This window comes from Strigops habroptila, chromosome 15 (genome assembly GCF_004027225.2).
Source record: "Strigops habroptila isolate Jane chromosome 15, bStrHab1.2.pri, whole genome shotgun sequence".
In the NCBI taxonomy this organism is placed as follows: Eukaryota; Metazoa; Chordata; class Aves; order Psittaciformes; family Psittacidae; genus Strigops; species Strigops habroptila.
The window spans coordinates 4,383,900-4,411,382 of NC_044291.2; the positions used below are offsets into that span (position 1 = coordinate 4,383,900).

At 43.4% G+C, this 27,483-nt stretch overlaps 3 protein-coding genes across 12 annotated transcripts in view; 2 read left to right on the forward strand and 1 right to left on the reverse strand.

Annotated features, from left to right (window-relative positions):
- The window catches only part of TSC1 (TSC complex subunit 1), a 28,879-nt gene extending 11,484 nt beyond the window's left edge, over nucleotides 1-17,395 (forward strand). For 5 of the 8 annotated variants that reach the window (XM_030506753.1, XM_030506756.1, XM_030506757.1 and 2 more), the window contains exons 6-23: nucleotides 1,214-1,358; nucleotides 2,383-2,537; nucleotides 2,865-2,938; nucleotides 4,383-4,561; nucleotides 5,006-5,115; nucleotides 5,353-5,476; nucleotides 5,855-5,970; nucleotides 6,307-6,379; nucleotides 7,705-7,803; nucleotides 7,905-8,475; nucleotides 8,973-9,016; nucleotides 9,649-9,815; nucleotides 10,699-10,881; nucleotides 11,252-11,362; nucleotides 11,937-12,059; nucleotides 13,073-13,260; nucleotides 13,374-13,535; nucleotides 14,300-17,395. In XM_030506753.1, coding sequence (XP_030362613.1) covers nucleotides 1,214-1,358; nucleotides 2,383-2,537; nucleotides 2,865-2,938; nucleotides 4,383-4,561; nucleotides 5,006-5,115; nucleotides 5,353-5,476; nucleotides 5,855-5,970; nucleotides 6,307-6,379; nucleotides 7,705-7,803; nucleotides 7,905-8,475; nucleotides 8,973-9,016; nucleotides 9,649-9,815; nucleotides 10,699-10,881; nucleotides 11,252-11,362; nucleotides 11,937-12,059; nucleotides 13,073-13,260; nucleotides 13,374-13,535; nucleotides 14,300-14,786 — 3,111 coding nt within the window. In that variant the 3' untranslated portion in view covers nucleotides 14,787-17,395. The remainder of the gene's footprint in view (nucleotides 1-1,213; nucleotides 1,359-2,382; nucleotides 2,538-2,864; nucleotides 2,939-4,382; nucleotides 4,562-5,005; nucleotides 5,116-5,352; nucleotides 5,477-5,854; nucleotides 5,971-6,306; nucleotides 6,380-7,704; nucleotides 7,804-7,904; nucleotides 8,476-8,972; nucleotides 9,017-9,648; nucleotides 9,816-10,698; nucleotides 10,882-11,251; nucleotides 11,363-11,936; nucleotides 12,060-13,072; nucleotides 13,261-13,373; nucleotides 13,536-14,299) is intronic. The other 3 variants (XM_030506759.1, XM_030506760.1, XM_030506761.1) reach the window with 3 other exon arrangements.
- A 37-nt stretch (nucleotides 17,396-17,432) lies between these two features.
- AK8 (adenylate kinase 8) overlaps nucleotides 17,433-27,483 on the forward strand; it is a 75,354-nt gene continuing 65,303 nt past the window's right edge. Inside the window, exons 1-2 of one of the 3 annotated variants that reach the window (XM_030506793.1) lie at nucleotides 17,433-17,512; nucleotides 18,394-18,566. Coding sequence is in view for 2 of the 3 variants with exons in the window: in XM_030506792.1 (XP_030362652.1) it covers nucleotides 25,898-26,026 (129 nt within the window). In the remaining variant the exon portion in view is untranslated. Of the gene's footprint in view, nucleotides 17,513-18,393; nucleotides 18,567-25,884; nucleotides 26,027-27,483 lie in introns of those variants that run through there. The other 2 variants (XM_030506792.1, XM_030506794.1) reach the window with 2 other exon arrangements.
- Nucleotides 19,727-25,788, reverse strand: SPACA9 (sperm acrosome associated 9). Its single transcript, XM_030506817.1, has 4 exons — nucleotides 25,695-25,788; nucleotides 25,005-25,160; nucleotides 21,999-22,201; nucleotides 19,727-21,431 (listed from the first exon to the last, which is right to left on the reverse strand). The coding sequence occupies exons 2-4, from the start codon at nucleotides 25,146-25,148 to the stop codon at nucleotides 21,047-21,049; spliced, it is 732 nt and encodes a 243-aa protein (XP_030362677.1). The 5' UTR covers nucleotides 25,149-25,160; nucleotides 25,695-25,788; the 3' UTR covers nucleotides 19,727-21,046.

Below are 27,483 nucleotides of genomic sequence, written 5' to 3' on the forward strand. Positions count from 1 at the left end.
ATTTAGCAGTTATAATACTGTACAATATTGTAACAGTGAGTAAAGAACAGAAAGTGTTTTGAGACCTAGGATGTGTTGTCAGTAATATAATTTAATATGATAGTGAAGGATTTGTATTAGTCACTAAAGTCACATTAAAATGCATGATGTAGTCAAGTGCCAGTGCTCTTCAAAACAAAAATACAACAGATTTGGAACTGCCGAAAAAGAAGCTACAAGTGCTGTTACTGGGCCTCCTGATGTGCCTGATGAGTTCTGTTATCCTTTTCAGTGTGAGCCTTACCTCATTGTGAGAGGAGTGAAGTGTGTGAGAAAGCTAGTGGGAGCAGATCAGAGATGCAGAGTGCTAGGGATGTGTCAGAGGGGTAGGGATGGACATGAAATGTTCTGTGACTGAGGGACAACAGAGGTGGTAGATTGCACACAGGAAGAAAAGTCCATAACGCTAAATATGTCTGATCAGCCCAAGTGGCTCTTGAGAGTTACCAAGACCAGTTTGGTGGCACCTGCCTGCAGGCTTACTAGTGCTGTTTGCACCCCTATCCTGACAAAGCAGAGGAGCCAAGGAAAATGTGCATTAAGCTGGGAAAGAGTTTAAACATCATCTGTGTCCTGTTCTGGAGTCTGATTCTTCATTACTGTTTTATCTAGCGAAAGATTTTTACTGCCACATCCCTTTCTCTTGGTGTAAGCCATGGGGTTCTAGTTATTGTTTGAATTACTGCTTTATGAAATCTTAGCAGCCAGAGTCATCAAGCAGCTTTAATAGAAAAGCTTTTGACACTTGCATTGGTAATGGGTCAACATCCTTGAACACTCTGATCAGATTTGCAGTTTCCTAGGCTCTGAATGCAGTGTGTTCTTAGCTCTGGGAAAGAAGGAAGACAGTACATAACGTGCTTCACATACCAGTGATGTTTTATTTTCTGCTCAACTGTGGAACTGTGGTGATATTCCCTTTTTAACTGAGTAAAATCTGTGTACAATAAAGCGGCAGTAGAATAGGAGCCAGAATCCCAAATCTTTTTTCTTAGAGTTATTGTGGATGAAAGAGAGAAGAATCTTGGTCCATGGAGTTCAGATAGGTTTCAGAGGGACTGTTTCAAAGTCGTGGACTTTTTCCGTGATGATGATTCAATGTTCATTCCATCCTTGGAAAAAATTAAGTTCAACACTTTTAACTGACTAATGCAGGTTTTTTCCCTTCTTGCAGACTGACACAGATGTAGTAGTACTCACCACAGGTGTCCTAGTGCTAATAACCATGTTGCCAATGATTCCTCAGTCTGGCAAACAGTACCTTCATGATTTCTTTGGTATCTTTGGGCGTCTCTCAGCCTGGTGCTTGCAGAATCCAGGTGAGATTTGAACTTTGTTGCATGCAGTTATGGTTTAGTAGTATCCTTGTTTATCCAGTTGGTAAGCGCTTTCTTTTCAGAGACTCTTAATGGTCTGAGCTTATTTAAATGCAGAAAATGATGTATTAAGCCCTCAAAGTAGTTTTGACAGCATTTGGGAGTGCTGCTTTGCTTAGAATTTAGAAGTCTCTTAGATTCTTCCATGTGGTGCTGCTACTACGTGAAGTTTCACTGGACCGAAATGCTACCCTCATGACAGTGAAAAGCAGAGATCGATCTTGATAGATAAAGAAGGGAAAATGCTGACATTTGAGGCAGATACTTGGGAAATTGAGATTCCCTGGTATGGATGGGGAGGGGAAAGAAGCAACATATAAGAGTTTCTTTTCATGTGCAACTATCAGTAGTCATGAAAGTGTTGGTAAAACTAGTCCTCTCAGTTGTAATTGGGTTTGCTGAATTTGTTTTAAGGTGCCTGATATCTAACTGATATCAGGTGTCTGATATAACTGCTGTTACCTACGTACATGTCTCATGGCTGTATGAACAAGTGCTGTGTTAAGCACATAGAGATGCTATTTAGAGGGCCATTTTGGTTGCAGATAGGATTGGAACTTACAAGACAGCTGGTAAGATTCAAGTCTGTTGTGATTGCTTTGTGTTGATACAAGCTTTTAGTTTTCCCTTTTGAAGCAATGCAAACCTTTTTTAACCATTCAGTCCTGCGGACTCTGGCTCACTGGCTAGAGGTGTTTCTGGTTTTAGCTTGAGTAAATGTTGTGCTTCAAGAATGACAGAATACTGCTTGGAATTAATAGTCCATATCTTAATATTTGATTTTGCTGTGAGCTGATGAGTAGGTGTTGCCTATTCTTTCAGACTTCACGGTTTCTCTAGGGAGTATTTGTATCTCAGAAGACTTGTTCCAGTTAACATTTCAAATTTTAAAGTACTTCGTTTGCATTCTTAGAAGCTTTCTTCTTTTCTCCAATGTAATGAAAAAGATTTTAACTACTTTTTCCAGGTCATGTGGCAGAGATTTATCTTGTCCATCTTCATGCCAGCGTTTATGCTCTCTTTCATCGTCTTTATGGAATGTATCCTTGCAATTTTGTCTCCTTTCTGCGTTCTCACTACAGTATGAAGGAAAACTTGGAGACCTTTGAAGAGGTAGTCAAGGTAAAATGCTGCTTATTTCTATATTACCTGAGACAAGGAATTCGTAGCTCTATAAAGGCAGGTATTTGCCAGTTTAATACATTTACATGGATTTAACTGAGGGCTGCTCAACAAAATAGAATTAAACCTGCCTGTTGGAAGACTGATACCTCAGTTGGCAGCAAAATTATCTCTTGAAGCTGTGATGATGTGCATTAGCTTTATCTGTGAAACGTAACATTCTGAACTATTGGGATCAGTAGGTTGCTCATCAGCTTTGTGTAGTTCAGTGCAATCAAAAGATGCTGTGCTGATAACACATTCTTCTTCTTGCTCTTGCTCATCCAGCCAATGATGGAGCATGTGCGAATTCATCCAGAATTAGTGACTGGATCTAAGGACCATGAACTGGACCCACGAAGGTATATACGTTCACTCTGCTATTAGGAAGGGCTATAAATGAGCAGCTCTTAGAGGGGTTATTTCACAAGGCCTACAGCAAAACCTTTTCTGTCAGCAACAGTGTGTGCCAGTGGTGTTTTGCCACCCATATTCATAGGTACACCAGGTAAACGTTTAGACTTTCTTCATCCAAGCCTAGAGCTGGATGAATAAGCAAAGACTGTTGTGAAAGGCCATTAACAACAGTGGGGTTCTAAAATTAATCTTGTGTCTGGGGTAGAATCTCTCTTCTATTTAACAGTTGACTTTGTCTTAATTTTATAACTTAAAGATTAAACATTCTCATCAAGTTCCAAAAGAGTTTGCTTATATGGAATAAACTACCACTGACCTGCTTCATTGGTTTATGGTTTGGGTCGTATTTTTTTATTTGTTGAAGTACTTGGTGGGATTTAAGTGTTTAAAATGGCTTCAGCGTGTCTTGTTTTGGTACCTAGATATTGGTTCAGTTAACAGATCAATTCTTTTAACAGGTATGTCTTAACATTATCAGCTGTATTAGTTTTCTTTAGAAATAGGCTCATTTGCCTGCAGCAGCACCACTTGCTGCTTTTCTCTTGTCTCCACAGGCCCAGCCACTGAAGAGGAGAAATTGACTCTTGTTGCTGCACAGTAGTGCTCTTGCCCTGCTTTTCAGAGCCACTAGGAAAACACTGCTAAATGGGAACCTATTGACTATCACAAGGCTCAATTTTGCAGGCTTCTCCCAGACAGGGGGGAGGGTGGCACCACTAAGGAGTACAATTGGCACAAAAATACCAGTTGAAGCCTTCTGATTTGGTATCTTGCACGTAATATCTTACATTCTAAAGCAGCTCGGCCTTTAACAGACAGCCTTCAGCCAGACAGCTTTTTTTACAGTGAATTTCCATCCCCTGAAATAGCAGGTGATCTATAATCTGGCTGCTTGATTTAGCGGCAAGAAGTTTTCAGAATGAAGGAGGTAGTAATAGTAAAGAACATTCTAAAACTTGGGAGATAAGACACAGACCTGAAACTGGTATTGCAGATAGTGTTTGCTTAAATAATCTAGGATTCCCTCATTGCTGGCATGTCTAAATTTTGACTACCAACATCTGAGTCTAGTTGAGCTGATTTCTACAGCTGCTGAAGCTCAGGATCAACCAAGTCTTCGTATGCTGTTCCTCCTTTCCAGAGTGCTCCATGGCAGACCTTTATGGATCTCTGTGTCAAAGCTGTTTGTCTCCTCTTTGAGACCCCCTCTTACAAGTCATCTGGTTGCAATTTCTGTATGGTGCCTTGTTCCAGTTTTGGCTGGGAGCATGCAAAGCTGTCTGGAACAAATGAGCCATCCTACAAGCCAATTCCTCATATCTCCAGGAACTCTTGTGTTGTAACAATAATTGACTAACTTACTCTTTTGGATCCAAAAACTGTCTGCAGGTGGAAAAGACTAGAAACTCATGATGTTGTGATAGAATGTGCCAAAATCTCCCTGGACCCTGCAGAAGCCTCATATGAAGATGGCTATTACTCTGTGTCTCGGAAACTCTGCACAAGCTTAAAACATCATCAAACTGACCCCAGTGCCAGCTATTATATTGACACACAGAGCAGCTATGGTAAGACCTGCCTGACAGCTAATGAATACCCAACTTCTGGATGAAAACTGGCCCTGTAGCAAAAAGACATCTTAATAATTTATCCCATTTAAAGTCCAATTCTTAGGCACCAGAAAATAAACCATAATTTAAAAAGATATATATATAGATAGATAGATACGTATTCTGGTTATGCAGACATACAGCATGCTCACGAAGTTGCCTTTCCACCACCCCAAAACAATGAGTCAGCAACAACAAAAAAAACCTGTAAGATATGTAATATATTCAATAGGTATTTTCTTGGGCTGGAAGAAAAGTCTCTCATTTGCTAGTCTCAAATGTGTATGTTGAATGGATTTGAAATGTTTTGGTTAAAAGCCTTTAAATACAAGCCAGAAGAATCATTAACTTGTATTTGATGTGTTGGATACTTTTAATTTTTATATTTTTTTAAACTTTCAGGGACTTCTACCCCATATTCTACTCCTCGGCTAACACTATCACAGATGCCAGGGCAGCTACCTCAGATCCTGAGCTCTCAGTCAATACGGCTGTCAACTGAGCCACAGCAGGTAAAGCAGAAGACAAAGCACAGCACACTTTTATGCTCTGTACTTTTTTCATAGTTTCTCCTCACAGTCTTAAAAATTCATGTTTCTGAGAAGTACTGTGAGTTCTTCAGAGCTTAGTGTCCATTTCAGATTTAATCCCCACCTGATTTCCTGTGTCAGAACCTGGATACAGGTGCTTCACGTCTTCCTTTTCTGAGCTTACCCGATCTGTGTTTGTTGTGTATTGCTTTTCCATAGGTTACCATCTGGAGTCCTTCTGCAGTTTGTGGTATGACCACTCCACCAACTTCCCCTGGAGTTGTCCCATCAGACTCATCCCAGTCTGCATCACAACCTTACAGCAAAGCATTTGGCACACCAGGTACGTGCTGAATTTTGGAACTAGGCCTTCAAGGTTTATAATAGAAATTCTGGCTATGAATTTTGCTGTCAGCTTCTTAAATGGGAGTACCACACCATACTATTTGATAGGCTTAAGTCATTACTTCTGTTAAGTGAGTACCTGGTCATATGGAGCAGTGCTAATACTGAGATAGGAAACAACTTACAGTGAATTAAGTGCCAAAGTCTGAAGCAGGTCTTTTGGAAACTGTGCACTTTTATGTTGGTAAATAGTTGAAAGACATTTAAGAAGTAAATGCTTGAGATAGTGGTTAAACGAACAATTCTTCACATACAATATTCAGCTGAAGGGAGGCAGTGGGAGCCTGCTGAGAAAACGTTTGCTCCTCCTTTTCAGCAGGGGGGAAAGGAACACCTTTGGGAACGCCAGCCACATCTCCTCCTCCACCCTGCACTTCAGATGACTTTGTGCATGTTTCACTCCCTTCAGCTGCTGCCACGCCTCCTAAAAAGGTATAACAAAATTCTTCTGCCAAACAAATCTGGTTATTTTTTCATTGACTTCCCATACATGCAGTGACCATAACTGAGAAGGAAAACACTACCAAAATCAGAGTAACTGAGTTACAAAAAATGTTGCATTTCATTGCAAAAGTGCGTTTTCTTCTAAGTTAAGACAACTATTGCCACGTCCAGTTGCACAGTTTTAAGACTGCTTGTATTGGTTTGCTGTTTAAGCCATCTCTTTGCTGGAATTTCCTTTTGATGATACTGTCAAGAGGTTTGTTTCCAAGAGATGTCTGATGCAAAGAATCTATTTTGGGTTTTGTTTTGTTGTGTTTTTTTCAGGAGGACAAACCAGATTCTGGGAGGCCTTTACTGTACCGACAGCAAAATGTCATAAACAGCGATAAATCATTGGGTAAACTCTGTTTTCCTCTCCTCATTTCAGTAACATATTGTAAACAAATCCTTTTATTGACACATGTTCCAATTGCCAAACACTTTTCCACAGGTTTTTCTTTTTCCCTTTTTCCCCCCTCCGAGTTCTTTGTAGTTCCAGTATCCTCCCTTAACCTCTGAGTCAACTTAAAACCTTCTTGTGATGCTTTTGCTTTCATTTTAACTATTCACCTTCAGAAATAGCTTACAGATTTTTTTTTCACTGGCCTTCATGCATTCTTGTGTATGTTTAACTGTACAGATCTACACTGAAGGCTGAAAATTATGTATTTTTTTTAAGGAAAGCTGATTCTTTGAGGGTGATTTTTTTTTGTTTTTATGAAAAGCAGCAAGTTGTATCTCAAGTCCGACTTTAAGTTTTGTATGACATGTCTGGATCAAACTGTAAGGCTGCACATAAGGATAGATATGATGCTCCCTTTTAAAGGCTCTTGGGAAAAATTGTTTTCTATCTACAATTGCATTGCTGTACTTGAACCTTGTTTTTAAAGTCCTGTGGATAATTGAAATCAACAGTGGATGGTTGAGGAGCTCAGCTTCTAATAGGTAAATCTAGATTCCATTTTCCATTCTCTGTCATCTACAGCTGTAGAAAGGGATTTTGGCAGTGTATTTGAGCCTTCTGTACTGTGAATCTTTACAGTCCTCAAAGTGGAGATGATAATGAAATTTAAAGCCATTTTTCCTTGGTGAAGTCATATAGCAACACTGGAATCTGAACTTCCCGAACTACATGTTAGGAACAGGCAAGGCTTTTCACTGGGTTCCTAATCTCTGACTGAGCTGTGAGCATGAGGTTTCTATCCTACATGCTTCAGTGTCTCAGAGTTTTGATCAGTAGCCAATATTGTCAAGTCTGTATTACATCTGTTTGCTAAACTTCCTTTTTTCAGGCAAGTGCTGTGTCCTTGTGTAGCCAGATCAGAAGCTGAAGGGGAGTTTAATGCCAGTGTGGAAGTATAGTAGTCACACTACACTTAAGCCACTTTATTTAATGGGTTAAATTGCAAACAGCACATTCTTATTCATAGAGGTGGTTGACTACACTTGTGCAGTAGCAAATGTTAAGTTTACAAAATTACATTTTGGGATTAGGACCGATCAGTGACTGATCTCCGAAGTGGTTCCCACATGGAATGGACTTCCTCCTTTGAGGAAGCATCTGAAGGAGCGACAAGTTTATTTTAAGGACCCTACAGCAGTAAAGGACTTCTGTTTTGTGCTGTGGTAAGGCTGAGGAAAACAGCATCTGTACAATTAACTTTTCTTTTTTCTTTTCTTCAGACACACCTGGTAGTAAAAGTTCAGTAACCTTAAGTGATCTTGCCGAGTTTTTAGGTGGTTTGTCTTTTGAAGATAGTGCTGAAAAGGACAGAGAGGAAGGTAATTACTCATCATCCTTACATTCATCTTGGCTAAGGAAATGTTTGTAATGTCAGAATACAAGATATGTAAATTATGCTTCCCTCTTCCATCCTTCTCAGATGCAATATCTAAAGAGATCTCTGAGATCACAACTGATGCTGAGCACATGGTGCCTAGAGGAGGATTTGACTCTCCATTTTACCGCACAAATGAAAGTCAGTCAGGCTCTCAGAAGAAGACCCATTCAGTAGTCTCTAGTGTTCAGGGAAACAGTCAGACCTCTGAGCCTTTAACATCTTCTCTGGACAAGTCTGGGCCTGAGAGTGCACGGGAAACACCCAAACAAACATTTACTCCCATAGACAAGCCCTGTGGAGGCTCTGGTGAAAGCCCTGCTGGTAACAGGGAAGGAACCTCTGGGGAGACCAGTATCCTCACTCCCAGCCCTTGCAAAGTACCAGCACAAAGAAGAGTGGTGTTTGGGAGTGGGCAGCCTCCCCTGTATGAGCACCTTTTTGAGGTTGCATTACCAAAGACTGCCTACCTCTTCGTTGGCAAGAAGACTGAAGAGCTGCTAAAGAAAGCCAAGGGAACCCAGGATGATGACTGCATGTCCTCTACTTCTCCCGTTGAAGTTCTGGACAGACTGATACAGCAAGGAGCAGATGCACACACTAAGGAGCTGAACAAGTAGGTGCTGAAAATCTTTGCAGACTTTCTTGTTACTCCTATTTGTGCTGGCTTTATTTTAATAGCTGTGCCTGAAAAGCAGCTCTGTCTGCAAATCTACAATGAAACCGTGTTCTGGTTTCAGGTTCTGGGTGGAGGATTTCTATATTTGCAGTGGTAACATGTTTGCTTTGACATAGAAAAAAGGTTGTGACTGCTGTGCTCTTGCTGCACTAACAGAGCTTGGGATGGAGAAGCAGGTTTTGGTACCACTGTTAGCGAGATTTGTTTATCAGGTGTAAGTCCCACACAAGATACTTAAAAGCAAATGTTGAGGCTTATGCCCTCCATGCTCTGCAACCTGCTCCTTGCACAGTTCCTCCTTATTCTTTTCATATCGACTGACTGTAATTGTACTTTTATTAAGCTCTGTTGAGGTGGGCATTCCATTTTCAAGTGACTTGCAGAGTGGTTTTATATTTAAACTTACTGGTTTATGCTGCATTTTCATTTTTCAGACTGTCTCTGCCAAGCAAATCTGCTGACTGGACTCACTTTGGAGGTGAGGAGGTTTCTCATGTGTGTTGGCAATCTATTCCTCTGTTATTAGACTTGCTTAAAAAATGGCCTGCAACCTATTTGTATTTAATTTTTTTAACTAATGCTGCAGAAAGGTGGTGCCCTCCATTAAGTCCTGGTTTATCTGCTCAGCAGATAGACTTCTATGCTCCAGTGAGAGGAGCTACCTTTTTTCACCTTTGAAAAGTGAAAACTGCCTTCCCCACAATCATTTCTGCTTTTGGCCATTGAAGAGCTGCTAACCTTCAGTGATGCTGATCATCTAATAGATCCTTCCACCTTTTCAATACTATTTGAGTCTAAAACTCAAATGATGATTGTTTTTCTTGCTACTTCACATGTCATAGTTTCGTGCTTTTAGCTTCTGTGGTGATGGTGAGCTTGGCTTTTTTTTTTCCTAAACAGAAGGAGCAATCTCTTGGAAGCATATACATATTGCACTGGGAAGATAGTTTAAAACTTTAAGTTCATGTTAGAGACCAAATGGAGCAGACAGAATTTTTTAAGTGTTAATTTCAAGGAAATCTAATTTGCTTATTTTAGAAAATATGTTTTGTACATGGAACACGGACAGTACAATTCGGTGACACCTTCTGTCTTCTAACACCCCTCCAGGTTCTCCCCCTTCAGATGAGATTCACACCCTGCGTAACCAATTGCTTCTGCTGCACAACCAGTTACTGTATGAACGCTTCAAAAGACAGCAACATGCCCTTCGGAACCGTCGGCTCCTGCGAAAAGTGATTAAAGCAACAGCTCTGGAGGAACATAATGCTGCCATGGTGAGCAGGGACACAGCTCCAGCAGTGATTTAAACACGCTGCTGTTAGAACAAGTATTAATTGGTTTGGCCAGTGTATTTCAGTACCACTCAATTAAAAAAGAAGCCTCATTTCTCCCCTTATTAAAGTCAGTGTTTGTGGAATAACTTGTGGATGAGTTGTGTGCACTGTGATTATTAAAAGCCAGTAGTTTCTACTTGACCATAGGCAACTGAATCAGTGGACGCCTGCATGCATGACCCCTGCCAGCACTTGCCTTTGGATAATATTAAAGGCTTCACAGTTAGTGGAGCAGTTACTTAATGCCTAGCAAGACACCTTATTATTGTATTATTTCACTCTTCAACTGGGGAGTAGTAGCAAAATCTTTGAAAACTCCAATGTTCTTTCCCAGAGGTATTTACTATTTGAAGTTATAAGTGCATTGAAGGATGTCTTATTACAGATTCAGGCATGTTTTATTCTGTATTTCCATATTATAGCTAAATCCATCAACAGTTTCACCTTTTGATAAGTCAGTGGAAGAGCCAAAAATAGACTTAGCTTTTGGAAGATGAACTGGTGCTTCAGCTGTGAAGCCCAAGTCCCTGTTGAAAGCGTGAGGTGCATTGGAAGAATCTGCTGTTGTTCATTGTGCCTTTGGATGCGACTTGGAGTTTTCAGTGTGTCTGCTATGTCACTATTTGATCTTTCAGCCAAAAACCAAACCAAACTCCCAAAACCTTAAGAATAGAATACTCTTAATAGAATATTGAATGCTGTATCTATGGAAAAGTGTAATGCCTGCATGCTATTGATAGCTTTACTTAAGTAGCAACTTAAGATAGATGTTTCAACTCAAAGCAGGTGTTCTATCTGATGCTTCTTATGGGGTTCTTAACAGAAAGATCAGCTGAAACTACAAGAGAAAGAAATCCAGGCCTTGAAACTGAGTCTGCAGAAAGAACAGGCAAGGTACCACCAGTTTCAGGAGGAACATGAAAATATAGTGTCTCAGCTTCACAGCCAGATCAGGCAGCTGCAACATGACCGGGAGGAATTCTACAACCAGAGCCAGGAATTGCAGGTATGAAGCATGACACTGAACAAAATTGTGTTATCTACTTACTGGTTTTAAAAATAACCTTCCTAATAATATGGCATGAAATACCTGAGAGAAAGTTACATCTCTCTGTTGGAGAAATTGTCCTAATTCAGTATATGACAGTGGATAATTGGAAATGCCTTAAATCATCATCCTTTTATAGTTCTATTTAGTCCTGTCTTCAGTTTGGAAATAGGAAAGAGCAGTTTCATAGCTGGATTTGGGGCTTTCACAAGTGCTCAGTATAACTTGATCTACAGTGCCAGGGGTTAGAGGCCTCCTGCCATCTCCTGTTGCTAGTCCTTATTAAAGCTTCAGAACCCTGAGTAAGTTGGTGTCTTCGTTTGAACAGACCAAGCTGGAAGACTGCCGGAATATGATTGCAGATCTGAGGTTAGAATTAAAGAAGGCTAACAACAAGGTGTGTCACACTGAACTGCTGCTTAGCCAAGTTTCTCAAAAGGTAAGAAAAGTCACTCTTCCCAGAGTCCCTTTGTGTCTTTCTGTTTGGTTGGTTGTTTCTTTTTCTGATAGTTTTTATCAGGTGTCTTTTCTTTCTTGTTCTGAAAAAAGCCAGTGCTTAGTTCCATAGAATCTGATATTAATTGCATAAAAAGAACACAGAGAAATGTATTTTGGTGAAAAAACTTTAAACTTGGTTGAGAGGCTTCTGAAACTTCTCATTTTGGCTGCTTTTTCCACAGCAGGAATTTGCAGATTGAGAAATATGAACTGGTATTAAAGCTCTGCTAGATCTTGAGGTTTTCTGTTCATATCAGAAGTTAAATGGCCTTCTTGTGTAAGTGGAAACATGGTTATCTTAAGGGGAACAATGCCTATAAGGTGAAGTTCTGTATGGACTGTCACCAGCTTTATCAAAACTGATTTATTTAACACTTATTACCTATGATGCATTGGATTCTTGTCTTTGTTTCCCTCCTTTATAAAATACCCTGTGAACACAATGCCTGTCAGATGTGACTCTCTCACTGAACTATTCAATCCAATGTTTAATTCCGTTCAATTCCTCTTTGAAGCTTTCCAACAGTGAATCAGTGCAACAGCAGATGGAGTTCTTGAACAGGCAACTTCTGGTTCTTGGAGAGGTCAATGAGTTGTACCTGGAGCAGCTGCAGCACAAGCACACAGACACTACAAAGGTATGCTTGCAGAGGAGGCCTTTTGGGGAAGACTTCACTTGAGGTCATCTGCAAGCTGTTCTCAGCCTTGTGTTGACAATGAAGGAAAAGCCTCATAATTTAACAGATACTTTGCAATCGATTTTCAGGGATTGGATTTCATATTTGATCTTCTGTTCAGGTATTTTTCACACTGCAGGCTTATGGAATATCTTCAGTATCCTGTGTCTGAAAGCTGAGAAGGCGATGTTAGGGTACACCTGAAGTCAGTTTTAGCCACTTGATGTAAATTATTAGTAATTTTTTTTCTTGCTAAAGGCCAAGACTCTTAATGTTCTCTTAATGTAATTGGCAGCAGACTATTGCTGGTGAAGTAACATTGGGCTCTTATGTTTGTGAAAGTGTATAATGCAGGGTAGGAGTGCTAGAATATGTAGAAAGATCTTAACCAGGATTTCATGTATTTTTGTGAGGTGCTGTTTTAAAACAAGCAGTCTTACTCTCATTCAGTCTTTTTCCTATTCAGAGTTAGTATTAACTTCACTAAAACTTCTGTGGTTCATATGGTTTTACTTCCTGACTTCAAAGAAACCTTTTTTTAATTAGGAGCAAGTAAATTACATGACAATGTAACTGCTCCTGCGTGAGAGCAAGTAATTAGAGGTGAATAATAAGCCAAACAAAAAGAAGTATTTTAGTGGTATTTAATGAAAGTCATGTTGCAAAGTGGTTTTGAAATGGAGTTTGTCTGTTCTAAGCCTGTGCAGAACTGACAAGTTTGCTTTGCTGAAAAGAGTTTTTCATAATGAACATGAATGTGTTAATAAATGCCAGTGATGTGTAGTTATTTTCACAGTAACTTAACAGTGCACATCCTCAGAGTGTCTCGTTTTCTGTATCCGTTTCTAGAAATACTTCTTTTATTCCATCTTGCTTAAAAATGTACCTATTTATAGCAACTGAGACATGTCTAAATACTAACAAAAATAACACACGATCAAATTATACTTTAACATTGTGTTCTTTCCTTTGAGGAGGTTGAAATGTTGCATGCTGCTTTTCGGAAAGAACTGGAGAAAGCAAAATTGTGTGTTCAACAGCAAAGCCAAAGGCTTGATGCTTCCCAGAAACGGATAGCTGAACTGGAATCTCAGCTTGCTAAAAAGGACCACCTCTTCCTGGAGCAGAAGAAATACCTGGAAGATGTCAAAATCCAAGCAAGGTAGGTGTGTCCTGTGTAAAAATTGAGTTGTGTATTGACAGATGCACTATTACAGTTGAGGTAGAATCTGGAGACACTGGACCTGATGGATTTTGGTGTCTTTTTCTGTTCAGAGGTCAGCTGCAAGCAGTAGAAAGTAGGTACAAGGCCCAAAAAAGAATCACTCAGGCATTTGAGCTGGAGATTTTGGATCTCTTTGGCCGGCTGGAGAAGAGCAGCCTACTGAAAAAACTTGAAGATGATAAAACAGAAGCAGCTGAAGCAGCAGAAGAAAGGTAAGGGTGATGATGTAAAATACGCTTGGCTCATGACCAGCTCCTTGAAAGCTGGTATCCTTGTGGAATTCCTAGCACTTGGGTGTATCATCTCAAAATATTTCTGTTACTCCCCCTTTTGCAGATTGAATCTATTTTGGGACTTTGCTCAGAGCCATTGACAAAACTGGAAGTGCTCATGAAGTACTTCTCAGATAGCTGAACTGTTACTCGAAGTTTGAGAGAAAGCTCTGGTTTGTGTCATAGACCAGTCCCTTTAATCTACAAAGTGTTACACTTGTTAGGTAGTTGTTTTACATATGTCTGCCTAAAGCATCAAGCTAGTGCTGTACTTTCAATCATGCTTGGTTTTTTCTACACCAAATTCTGCTACAGCATCAGGATAATTTCTTGCACTGCCAGCAGATTTGTGGTGATCACTTGTGCTTGGGTTAGTTAAAAGAACGATCTACAATCCAAGAATGGTCTCCTCCTTTACCTGAACAGATCAGGAGCCAGTTCCGTTCTGCTTTGAGATTATTGTCAGCTTTGGACTTAAAACACTGGATGTTGCAAAGCTGAGTGTGTGACACTTACTTTTCTGGTTACCCTCAGTCCCTTCTGCTTTGCTACAAAATTGTGAAAGGAAAACTCTTGAAGTACATCTGCAGTAGCAGAAACAGAAAGTGATCAAAGTAACCTGCCTTCCCCAGTGTTTCCCTAGTCATTGTAAACAGTTGCTACCATTTCCTTGTCACTGTATCCTCATTCTTTTTTCAAACCAGGCCGGATTGTGGTAATGAAGATACTGTGGCAGGATACAGTGAAGAAACAATTGGTAGAAATGGAGAGACCAAACCTCCCAGCACTCGAGGTAGTAGTAGCAGTAAGGGTGGCAGCAGCAGTGAGCTCTCCACCCCAGAAAAACCCCAGAACCAGAGATTCAGCAGTCGCTGGGAGACATCCATGTTGCTGGAGCCCTCGTCTACTGTCCCACTGACTGTAGGTTCACTCCCCAGCTCCAAGAGCTTCCTTGGAATGAAGGCACGAGAATTATTTCGCAACAAGAGTGAGAGCCAGTGTGATGAGGAGGGTGTAACCATCAACAGGCTTTCTGATGCTCTAAAGACTGAACTATGTAAAGATCCAAGCATGGAGACAAAGGCCCCTCCAAGCCCCGATAACCTTAGCCTCTCGCCTAAGATCCAGGAAAGCAGTGTTGGACAGCTTCATATCATGGACTACAATGAAACTCATCATGACCACAGTTAAAAAGGAAGATAGTCAATCAGTGTTATTTTCATATTCTTGGCATAGAACAGGAGGCGTGAATGCAAGTTTAACTAAAAGCTTTTATGTTTCTTTGGTCTGAGCAGCTAGCTCATGCAGCGGAATAGGCTTGATGTCCAGAAACAGAAGGCGGCTGCTGAATGAATGCAAAGTGGATTTTTGGGTCTGGAATTGAATGGCCCAGCCTAACTCCTGCTTCTTTCTCAAATTCAGTCCTTAGCAGCGTGTACTAATTTGAAGGGACAACTGTTAGCAATTGCAAGTATTTTTTCCCTTTTTTCCCTGTCCCCAGTTGAGTGGCTGCGTTTATGAACTTGAGTGCAATATGAGGCCAAATTAACATTTGTGAGTCTACTATGAATGCTTTGTATTTCCTTGCAAGCTTTCAATTTAGAGCAGTTAATTGTGCTGCCTGTCCAGGTGACTCCGGTTGCTTTCATCCTGGAAAGAAGCAGCACTACGATTTCTAGTGCATTCATCTAAAGGTCTCTATTTTGCCTGTCCACTGTCCCATGTCCCTCAGAGCCCAGTCTTCATTAAGTTGGACTCTGAATATCTAAATGTTTAAAGAACAGTGTACCTCTGCAAAACGATTCATTCACCCTAATTCATGATCATTGTTTATATTGTCCTTAACATTTCCTGGAAAGTTACATTTGAACAGACACTTAATGAGGAACTGGAGCTTGTAATGCAGAAGAGACCATATATGCTGGAGACTTGGTAAAACACTAGCTTCTGATCTTCTTGGTATTTTAAGTGTTTGCCTGACAGACTGGTACTGACCTCAGCCTGGTTCGTATGGGAAAGCGATTGGGGTGGGAGAAGAGGGAAGATGAAGCTTCACTCGAGTAGGGGGGAGCATGCAGAACGTGTGTAGAATTGCAAGCTTATGAAGGTTTGCAGAGGAGCATTTGTTTCTCTAATCAGGGAAATGCTTGTGCTGCCTGACCCTCCTTTGTGATTCTGGTCTTTGTTCCTGGTCTGAGCAAGGCCACTGTATTTTGAGTCCAAGAAATTGGCTTCATTCTTTCTGGGAATATGTTTTCAGACTTGTCTTGGAGAATATAGTTTCCTTTGAGTGCTGTTGTGTTCAGACTGCAGCACATTTTTCAGCTCAGCAATGTCAATTTGGCTCCAGGTATCTCCCCTTTGCCCTCATCCTGTTTCCTTAGAGGACAAGGCTGAGGAGGAAGCCTGCTCAGGCTGCGGATCAGAACTCTGTGTGAAGCCTTTCTGTGTTAATCATGTTTTAAGTCAATGATGAGCCTTCTGTGAAGGAGGATTGTGGGATCAGGGCTTGTCAGTGGTCAGACTCAATCTCCTTCGTGACAGAGCAGAGCCTGCAGTTAGGAAGGCAGTGTGCTTGTTTTAAATGTTAGATATGTCTGGGTCCAGGTGTACTTAGACATATCAGGCTTCACAGTTACCCTGCATCACACGTGGCCTCTTTTCTTAAATGTTCTGTGGGTGGCAGCTGCTGTTTGAGAATCGTCTCGCATATAAATCAAGTCCAAGTACACTTGCACTTGTAGTTCAAATCCCTTCTTAACCCGAATAGGAACAAGACTCTCTAAGAGCAGCTGGCAATATGCTAACTTGTTCCTGACAGTACTTTTCCTCCCCTTTTCTGCTTCTTCCATAACACCTAGGGTCTAAATACATTTCTGCCTGTCTAAATTATTCTCAGTGTCCTTTCGGTTGGTCAGTCCTAACTCTGAAAGTAAAGGTGAACTTCAGTGGTTTTGTCCAAGCTTGAATCTGCATGGAATAGAAAATAGAGAGTTGGTTGTAAGTGACAGACTGGTTTTGTCGACATGTTTATAGGCTTTCTAAGACTTAGTGGTAGCAAACGTGGTAGCGTATGTTTCGGTCAGATTTGGAGGTTTCCTGCCCCTTACGCCAGCGGGTGCCAGCCCCAGGAGTGAACGGTTTGCACATTGACCTGGAAGGGGGCTCGGCCACTGGATGCTCGTGTGTTGGAGGAGTTCATTGACCCGTCCTTCTGCTTTGCCGAGCCCAGGAGAGTGTCTTGTAGGACGAGGTCACTTGCTGTGTGGAGAGGCGGTTTTCGTTGTCGGTTACCGAAGTGCCCTGGCGGTAATGCAAGCTCAGTGAGGAGGTGACTTTTTTCTTCTTTTAAAAAGGATTTTAGCACCAGGATAGTAATGGAAACCACTTTAGGTTTGTTTATGGACCACAAAGATTATGGAGGAACAAATTTTGCAATTCCTTTTTTCTTTTCTAAGTCTAAAAATCATGGATCTGCTGTATGTAGTTAACTTGCAGTTTGTTTGAAGGGGTCCCATCAGTGAAGTGGAAACAGATTTTTTTTTAACTGACTGCTTTTAGTTAAATCTAAAATTGCTGTCTTTGTCAAGTTAATCTGTTCCCTGCCTCGCTCTTTGTAAGCATGTTAAACAATCCACATTAAATGCCATAAATATGAAATACGAGGAAATGGTACAATCGTAAGCTAAAGAGAACTTAAACCAAAAGGAGGTTTTGCTGTCCTTATTAGAATGTTCTAAAATGTCAAGGCAGTTGCTTGTGTTTAACTGTGAACAAATAAAATGTATTGTTTTGCACTACTCTGTGTTAAATTCCCTCCAAGCGGACCTCTTTGGGACCAAGCTATGCTGAGACAAAACATGCAGAAACAAGTTCAGTATTGAAACATCTTCCAGGAGCTGCATAGCACAGAGCAGGTAAGTGGTTCTGCCCCTTTTGAGTGGGGTTCCATGAGTTCTGCAGCATGGGGTAAGTGAAATGAATACAGAGCAGAAAGTGAATTTGACTTGTTCTTACCTTATTTTAAATGCATTTGCATATTCCTTAACAAGCTTAGCCTTGAAAAGCTACACTTGCCAGTGTAAGAAAAATAATCAGATACATATTACCCACAGAAGCACATCCACTAGGGAACAAAAAGAGAAAACTCAAGTACCTTCCTTTCTCACTAACGCTAAGTAGTGTGTTTGGTGGTTTACAGCCAAGGTAATAAACATGGAGTAGACATTAGGGAAGGAAAGAATTTCATTTTCTGAATTTAAAGTATCTTTGCTGATTGATCTTGATTTATTGGAACTGCTTAGCTGCTGGTGCAATGGTAGATTTTAAAAGAGGTTACAAAAGAGTTTAGAAAATCAGCGAGTTCCTTCATTCCTTCCTACATTTGTACACACAGGAGCTTCACAAGAAAACTTAGTTACTGTTCACCCAGGCTTTACTTCTCAGACACAGCTTTATTCCAGGTAACTGTGGCAGGTGGGTGCACGATTCTGGCGTCCCTGAGCTCTCTACTTGGCTAAATCTGGTTTTCCTGATGTCCTCTTCAATCCAGCTGCACCCTCCCGGCCGCGGCCACTAGAGGCCCTGCCAAGCTCGCCACTTCCCACCGCCGGCTCTTATGCCATTTTGGGGATGCTAAGTCCCTGTTCTCCCCCGAATCACCCCTCTCCTGCCCTCAGGAGCCCACTGCCGTCCCCAGTGCTTGGTCATCACCTCATGGGGCCTGACCCCATCCCCTCTGTGAGTGAGGTGCTGGGCCTGGGTGTTTCGCTTACAGGATGTTTTGACCCAATTACAGGTTGGCAAAAGCCTCGTTTGACCCTTGGCTGAATCGAGGGGAGCAGAGAGGATATTTATAGTCTGCAGAGGCCAGGATTCTGTTGAGATCAACTGCTACCAGCCCATACCTCTATTTCAGTCTTTGAATGAAAAAGCAGCATTTATTTCCTGGACTAAGTGACAGATCTCTGGGTAAGTCACTCTGGGGCCCTGCCGGGTTTCTCAGTGTGTAAATTGCAATTTTATGCTCACTGAGGCTAAAGTTAAACTTTATTGCACTTCTGTGTTTGGCATTTACATCCTGTTTATGCAAATTCTTCAAACAGCTTGATTTGTAGTAGAGAAAAACAATTCTTGCTGTATCTTTTTGTCTTTTGAAGTGTCCATCCACTCTGGAAGAGGAGAACTTGTATGGAAATTAAGTAATTTGTCTAGATGTTTTTGTGAGTCTTAACTTTGCAGTCTTCCAGCAGATCCTGGTCATGTCATTACTAAGCCTCACACTGCAAGTTTTATGCACTCATTTTTCTGCTTGTGTCTTAAAATTTGGCTGCTTAAGACTGAAAGGATAGGGCTAGGCTAGAAATTATTGATAAGGTTTGGGAACTGTTTCTTGCATATGTGGTGACCTTGATCAAGCACAAACGGACAACTGCATTGGCATTGTGAACAGTGAGGCCAGAGTGGGGCTCATCAGAGCCTGAGTGTTCAAATTTAAACTATATGACAGGGTAAGGAAGGTTGGAAACAGGATCTGGGAGCAGCGTCTCTTGTGTCCCCACCACTTGTCATCTTTTAGTCCACGAAGCGTGTGCTTGTACTGAAAAACTTTCCAAAACAGCAACTGTCATCGGACACTTGTCTTTGCCACGTGAAACACAATAGGGCAGCTGTGAGCAACACTGATTTTTCTGCCTGAAGCTGCCTTTGCAACAGGGCTCTCAAGTAGAAGCTGGGAGGGTAACGGGCTTGTCCTGCTGGCTGTGTCCCCAGCAGTGCCTGGAAGCCTTGCTGGGACCCTGGCAAGCTTTATTACCCACTTGAGTTCACCAAGATTCAATGCAGTTGGATCATGTTGTCTCCTAAAAATAGGCTTTTACTCCAGTGTGGACACAGGTATTGCATTGCAGTTTAAGTGGATAGGGGAAGGGGGGGAAAAGTGCAAAAGAAGGTGGGGTTATGTGAGGAATCAAAATACTCCTGAAGATAGTTGCCATTTCATCTGGGCTATCACTCCTTCCTACGCTCCCTCCTCTGTATTAATTCTTCCTCCCTTTTTGGCTTCTTGTTGCCAAAATCTGGTCATCTTAAGGTAAAAGTTTTCCCACAACTTTAGCAAACTGAGCCAGGTATGCAAGGGGAAATTGTTTATTCAGGAGTAGTGTCTTCCAGCAGGAAGCAAAGGACAGGAGCTAATTTCCCTGTGGGAGGGGAAAAGAGCAGTCAGATACAGGGAAGGCACTGTGTTATTTAGATCTTAAGTCTGTAGTTAACAGTGCTTGAATAAAAGCACCACCAGAAATGTGTATCAGCTCCAGAGAATGGGGAGAGCCTGTGGCTCTGCTGACCCTCTCTGAGCAGGCTGGAATGAAAGCTGTTTCCAGCACTGGTATAAAGTCACTGTGCTGGAATTGTAAAGTGTTGGTATAAAAGCAGCATGAGACTATTTCAAATGCCTTGCAATTTTAATGAGCTGAGCCTCACAACATCTTTGAAAGCTAGGCAAGCTGGATTCTCATCTCAAAAGAGGGAAAGCACAGACATTTTAACTTACAATTTGAAAAGGAACTATCTGAAAATGGCCACAGCTTTCTCGCTCTCTCTGCTCCCGCCAGGTTCCCATCAATCACATTGACTGGGAATGACTTTGTTAGTTTTGCAGCGCTCTGGAGATGATAGGGGTGTTTTATCCAAGTTTGGATATTGTCACTACACCAAACTAAGTGCAGATGAAGTTTTTTTTTCTCCTTTCCATCTCTAGCTCTGACAGCAAGGAGTCGAAAAGGTGTAAGGGAAGATGTTTGGAGGTGTATGTGCTGGCCATGGTGTGAGAACCTGCAAGAAGGATGCAGCAGAGCACAGTCAGTGCAGCTAAAACACACTGACCTTTTTGGTTGCCAGTGGCATGTAAGGGAAACATCATTAGTGTCCTGTAAACGTTGATTCTGTGCTCCAGATAACCAAAAAATTTCAACGGGGGTGAGGGAACTTCAGGGACACGTCTAAATCCCAAACACTTGTCTGAATCCAGCTGTGCTGCTCTGCATCATGTTCTTCAGACATGCAGGTTTGTCACACCTCTGGCTTTGGTGACTGAGTGGGTGTTCCTCAGAAAGAAGTCTGAGAAAGTGTGAAATCCCATTTTCAGGTAGGCTGCCCAAGATTCATGGCTGAAAGGTTAGAACCTGATTACTCCTGACTATTCCCTGCTCTCACAGCAGTGCTGGTCAAAGGCATAAGCTATAGTGCTACAACTACTGCTGGTAGGGATACAACTTTAAGGAGCAAAGGGGAAATACCAGCAAGGGTGAGAGTGTGTACCTGCTCAAGGCTACACAGTTGGAGGGACAGCTGTTCAGGAAGTGGACTCAGATAGGCAGGATCTCTAGAAATCATTTCAATCAACCGCCTGATTAAAGGTAGTAAGCATGAGATGGGTGAACTCTGATCCTTTAAAAGGCATGTCTACCTGGAGGCTTCCAAGGACTTTTAAGTTTCCCACTGTGATTTTTTGTGTCATTGAGGTGTTTCTTCCAGACGTGCTTATTCCCTTGCACTTGTACATTATCTTTCTTATTAGCTGAGGTCTGAACTTCAAGATGCACAGAAGGTGCTGTTTGGGAAATGACTGCCCTATCTGGTGCACCTTGGGGTGCCGACTTCTCAGAGGTAGCATTTCCACCACTCACATTTTGCAGCACCTCCCGTGACAGCTTCTCAGTGTGGGTTATCCACTCCTTTATGCAGTCTAGAACGATGGGGATGAGGCTCACCACCCCTCCAAAATGATTCTTTGCTTCATTACAGCTCAGGTGATTCACAACATCATGGGGGTATCTGTGGGACAGAAGGAAACAGATGGCAGACTTGTCCCAGCAGTGTAACCCCAGTGAGCCCACAGTGCATCCCTGAGACCCCTCGGGAAGAGCAGAACTGCAGCCAGGCATCTCCCCACAACAAAAAGGCACAGATAGGGCTGCATCCTGCGAAATGAGTCCTGCCGAACACACCACCTCGGCTGTTGGACTGGAGCTGGAAGACTTGAAGAGCGTGTACAAACACTTGCCCCATGGAAATTATTCCTGCAGAGCAGGAATAGGAGGAAGGAGGAGATAAACTGCCTGAGTGTTGCATGGGACTTCAGGGTGCTAACCTGCCTCTGTATGCCCTTCCAAGCACCAGTATGAATGAATAAACAAACCAACCCCCTTTTTGTGAACAGAGGCTGGCAATGTTTTTCCACCAGCTGGAATGGTAAACTGGATAGCACCTTGTGCCCTCACCAAAGCCAGAAGGGTGTTGTAGCAGAACTGATGGAAAAGTCAGGTGGGAATATGCATTCCTGTGACAGTTCCCCAGCATTGACAGGCGCCTCAAAGAAACTAAGCTGATGGAGACACCTACTTGGCTCGGATGCTGCTCAGGTCGTTGCTGTGGCTGAGGAGCACCTTGCACCTCCTCAGGATGTCGTTGGTTGTGCTGTTATGAGGATGCACACTTTCTAGCTTCTGGCAGAGCTTGCTTAGGTCATTGCAGATGTTTAGGAACATGTTGAGGATACGCCTGTCAGTGGAATTGTTACAGTTATGGTCCATGTAGGACTGTACCTGTATGTGGGGAAAGACAGGGTTGTGCATGTTAAATTACATGTAACTTATGCTGTAAAGGTGCTGAGGTTAGTGAGGAGAAGCTGCTTCCTCTTGTGAGTGCAGGTGTGAGCCACTGTGGAAACCACAACACTGCAGCAGGCAGTAAGATTTCTAGAGTATGTCCAAGATGTTTGCTTGTCCTTCATCATGACTAAAGAAGGGGGTAACAGATCTGCTTGTCAGCACACCAATGAGCCTTCCTCCCTCTTTGAAGCAGTATAGGAGAACCATGGTCAAACCACAGCTCTGCTGCAAGCCCTGCAGGAACAGGCTGAGCATGAGCAGAGTTCTCTGCTCCAAGCAGGGCATCCTGTGCCACTGCCACAACTGCCTGAGCAGAGCTGGGTGTGAGGTGAGGGCAGTGGCCAAACAGGGAATAATTTGGAGTGATGTGTTTGCATCATGCATTCTTCATGGTTCTTTGTCACCACTAGATGCGACTGCAAACTAAACCCATTTAACCTGAACTGTCCTTACTAAGCTGTCACAGCAATGATATTCGCTATTTGCCTTGAGCATTTTTGTTAATCGGAGTGAACGGCGTTGCATGATGAAACATTGTGCCAAGAGATTAAGTATTTTCTCCAAAGAAATTACAGATACTTCAGACATGAGTGGTCAGAATATAAAATACTGAGTGCCTGGTTGGCAGTCATAGCCTGGCTGTTATACCTTCAGAGCTTCCTGTAGCATTTCAAGACAAGAACCAAGTAGCTGTTCCAACACTGGCACAGTTCCTGCATACAGAAAAGCCATGCTCTGTGCTCGGGGAAATACTCAGCAGGTTTGTAAGAAAAATAAAAAATGGGCCCTGAGTGTCCATTTCCACTCCAGATTCCTCGTTCCACACTGCTCACTGAGCATCCTGTCCTTGGGAGTGGCAGGATTTTATATTGCTGCTATGAGCAGATTTTATTGCTGCTCTGTTCTCTCCTAAAGAGAATAGCATTTTAGCCTGGATGTTCACCGATGGGATAACTGGACTTCTTTTTGTCCACGTCAACAACAGAGTTAATGCACCTGAGTAACCAGGACGGGGACCAGGACTACAGAAACAAGAACTGCCCAGCTCTGCATTAGCCATCTGCTGCTGAGCTGCAGCCTGGGGAGCTCATGGACAGCCTGGACGCTGGGCTGATGTCGTGACCACAGCCAGGCTCTGCAGGGCTCCCTGGGTGATCTGAATCTCTGGCTGAAGCAATGACTGAGGGGCTCGTCTCAGAACCACTTGGGATTTGACTTCATATCCTACTCCATCTAGAAGTCTTTAAGGAGCTCTTGCCGTTGCCTAGCATGGTGTGTTCTTTGACCTTTCCACCTTACTATGCTCTCTCTGAAAAACTTCATCACTCAACACTAAAAATGCTCCCACAGCTTTCAGGGGTTAGAAATGCAGCTGTAGTCAAGTACAGTATCATTTTCTTTATGTAGTGTCTACATACAAAGAAAGCTGGCTGTCAAGTCAGCTGTAGGCTGATACCACACATATTTCTGCATTTGTTGCTTTTATTCTTGTGCCCTCCCAGGCAAAATTAGAAATAGGCTTGGGCTGATGCAGGAGAATGGTAGAGAAATAAAATGAATGCCTGGTTTTGTCCCAGTGAACTTTCTTTGGTGGTGGTTCAGTTCCTGCCCAATGCATCACCAGTGTGTGCTTACCCCTCGCTCCCTGTTCTCCCCAGTAACTTGCTGTTTTCCTTTTCCCATCCTCGCCCTGGGTTGTACCCTCAGCACTGTCTGGGCAGTAGTTTGCCACCATTAAGTTCACATATTGCTGTACCACAAACAATGCCACGGATCAATGTAATTGCTGAAGTTGTTGCCTGCAAGCTTTCATCCCCACAACAAGCAGCCCTTCCACCTCTGCTGAGAGGCAGAGTCCGAGCTGGCTCAGAACCACTGAAATATTGGCACTTTTAAAACCAGCATAATGTTACACAAAATCTCAGTGCCTATTTTTGGAAAAACTGGAGTGGAATGACTGTCATGATCCTCTTCAGTGTTATGAGCAAAACCTTTATATTAGAGAGAGTCAGTCCTTAGAAAAGACAACCAGCTGACTCCTGTGTCCCAATCCTAATAACAGCTTGGCTTTCACTCTGGCTTTGGCATCCATCTGGGTTTTGTGCCTGGCTTCTGCTGTCTCAAATCCACAATTCTAATTTGATTTAGACTTTTCTTCCCCTCTGTCTGCAGGTGGTCTAAGTTCTTCCCACTACTTAAAACATCCCATGTTATAAAAATTCCAAGACAATTCACTTACCAGAAAACCTGTAGCCCGCTTGGGACTTCCAGCTCTCAATCCATCATCCTACCTCTGTAACACAGCCATTATTTTTAATAAGGGCTATAGAAAGCTACAGCAGCACCAATACCAGAGGGAAGAGGCAGGCATGCTGGTTACTGCAAGTTAAGGATTACACATTCCATGTGTGGCTGGGGAAGGAGCATTGGTTTGTTTTCTTGTACCCTGGATTTGTGGCCATGCCTCAGCAGCGAAATGACAGCGTTAAACTAAATCATAAAGTGATGCTCAGCAGTAAAATTCCTTCTCTGTAAGCGGGAAGATCTAACACAGGTATTCCTCTCCCCTACTTTTGCCGCTGGTTTGCAGAGTCGTACACAAATGTTGCTGAGAGGTTTTGTGCATCTTCCCTTAGTAAAAACATTTATTCATCCCTGAACTAGACCCGAGTGCGCGACAGCACCGCGCCGGTCCCTGTTCTTATCGGCAGAGAACTTTGTGCTGCATCCTTTGTACCTGGCTGATGCTTGCCACAGGTCTGATCATGTCATGCGCGTTCTCTCGGGTGTGTTGCAGTGCTCCGATAAAGGTAAACTGCTGCTGCAGGAAGAGCTTGTAGTTCTGCTCTATGCCTCTGAGGGCGTCCTTTATCTCATTCATGTTTTCCCCCTCCTGGATTTGGGAAGAGAAGGAGAGAGAGGAAGCTGCTTTTCAGACGTGATGCAATTCTGTACATGTAGCTTTATCTTTCACCTGAGTTGGAATTGTGTAGGTTAGTGGAAAACTTTTTTTAAAAAGAAGAATAAAAAAGGAGATGTGTTGTGTCGCAGCTCTGCAGTCCCAGAGCCCCAAACGGGAGGTCAGCGAGTTCATAATGCTGCTGCAAACAGAGGCAGAGAACCCAGAGGGGATCCTGACAGTCGGACACCATAAACCCCAGTGGGTCTATAGTAAGATAACGTGGCGATGTGCCAAAGGCGCGGCCGCGGAAGGCCGCAGGCGGGGTGGCGGCTTCTCCTTCCCCATACAGCTACCGCCCGAGGGACTCAAGCGCTGTGGCGTTACACGAAGCCGAAAGAGGCTGGAGGGGCCCGGCCCGCCGCGTTCCTGCCCGCCCGGGGGCCCCCTTCTTCCCTGCAGCCCCCGCCGCCCGCCGGACCCCGCTACCCGCGCTGCCCGGGCCTCCCGCATCCCGCGGGTCCCTACCGGCCGGCGCGCTCCGCGGCGAACCGCGCTCCGCGGGGCTCCCTAGCATCTCCCGCCGCGCTGCCGTTGCCCCGGCAACGCGCCGCTGTCTCCGTGGCAACCGCGCTGACGTCGCGCATCTCCTCCTCCGTCGCTGTTTATCTAGGCGGTGGTCACGCCCTCCGCACCACCATCAGGGCGCGGCCTTTCCGCGTCGCGGAGGGATGACGCGCTCCTTAGCAACGCAGCGGCGGGGCGGGTTGCTAGGGGCGGCCATGGCCGAACTCGCCGGGCCGTGGCCGCCGCCGGTGGGCGCCTACGCGGAGGAGCGGGAGCTGTTCCGGCTCCTGCAGGTGAACGGGCCGCGCCCGCTCCGGGGGCGCCGTGGTGGCTGCCTGGAGGACCCCGGGGGGGGGGTGGTGAGGGGCACCCCCCAGCGCCGGCCTGGCCCGGGGAGAAGGGCCCGGTTTTCTCCCGGTACACACCGGTGGTACTGCCCGGTGGTGGTCCTGGGAAGGCTCGTCTGGGGCGCAGCGCCGCGGCCATTTCCCCCAGCGACTGGTACCGGACTCCTGTGGGGACTCGCGGGCGGTGGCCCCCGTGTGGGGGCAGGTGCACCGGGCGAGGGCTCAATTAATTAATTAATTAACTTAATAATAGCCTGGTAATTGCTGGGGCTCATACATGTCATGTTGTGTGGAAGAAAGCAGCAGCCTGTGGAGGAGAAGTGCTGAGGGGGAGGCGGCAACAAAGCGCGGGAAGAGCCGGGGTGAAGGGGTTTGTCCCCCAGAGCTGCTGAGGTAACCGGCTGCTCACCAGCACTGCCCGATAGATGTGCTTCTCGGCGCATTCCTGCTGCTGCCGCGGCTTTTCTGTGGAGATGTGTGTCAAAAATAAAAAGAACTACACTTCTAACATGGTTGTGATTTCACTAAATAGCCAGAGTGGTTTCCCTGCCTTAGAGAAAGGTATGTTTTGTTCTGTGAGTCTGGGAAAAGCCCTTTTGTTGTGCGTGGGGAGGTTTGTGTGAGGGACTAAACGCTCTGGTGCGGTTCTGAGGTGGGAACTTGGTAAAGAGGCTCCCCTGTGCACTGCTGCTAACTCACAGCTCTGGTATAAGGCCTTTTTACTTAAAATCTCCGTGGAAAACACACAAATGCTTATTTTTATTTCCTTATTCTTTTATTTGTTTTTCATGTAACCTAAGGCCAATTATTATGACCAGTGTAGCATAATATTTGTGGGGGTTTTAAATAGAAATATTGTGTTTCGCATGCCGTGAGGTATTGAATGCAGCTGCAGGACCTCGTATTACGTAAAACAATTGTGGGATTTACTCAGAGTCTTGTTTTCTTTTCGTGCTTCAGTTGTGGTGTAGCAATGTAATGGTACAAACAAACACAGCTTGAAATTATTGTCCTAAACTTAAACATTTACAAAACCCAAAATGTCAAACCTAAAACATGACTCCCAAAACATGAAACTCCCGCAGAGATTCACAGAACTCATGTAAAATTAAACTGGGATTAGCAGAAGTGAATAAAATGAAGCATGCATCTAAGTGCAGGTAGGAATTGGGCACAAAATAGTGGAAGGATCAGTTGTCATCAGCCTGAATAGGTTTGAATTGTAGTAAGATTTTCTAAGTTCTTTTATTTTTATAGCTGCTGATAATGGTAGTTCCAGATTCAGATTTCTTAGTTTAAATGAATGTTGCTGGAAAGTAATAATTTTTAAATGAACTTCCAATAAAAATACAAATTTTATACTGTGTGCTATCTGCTGCCCAGACCTTGAAGCTTCAGATCTT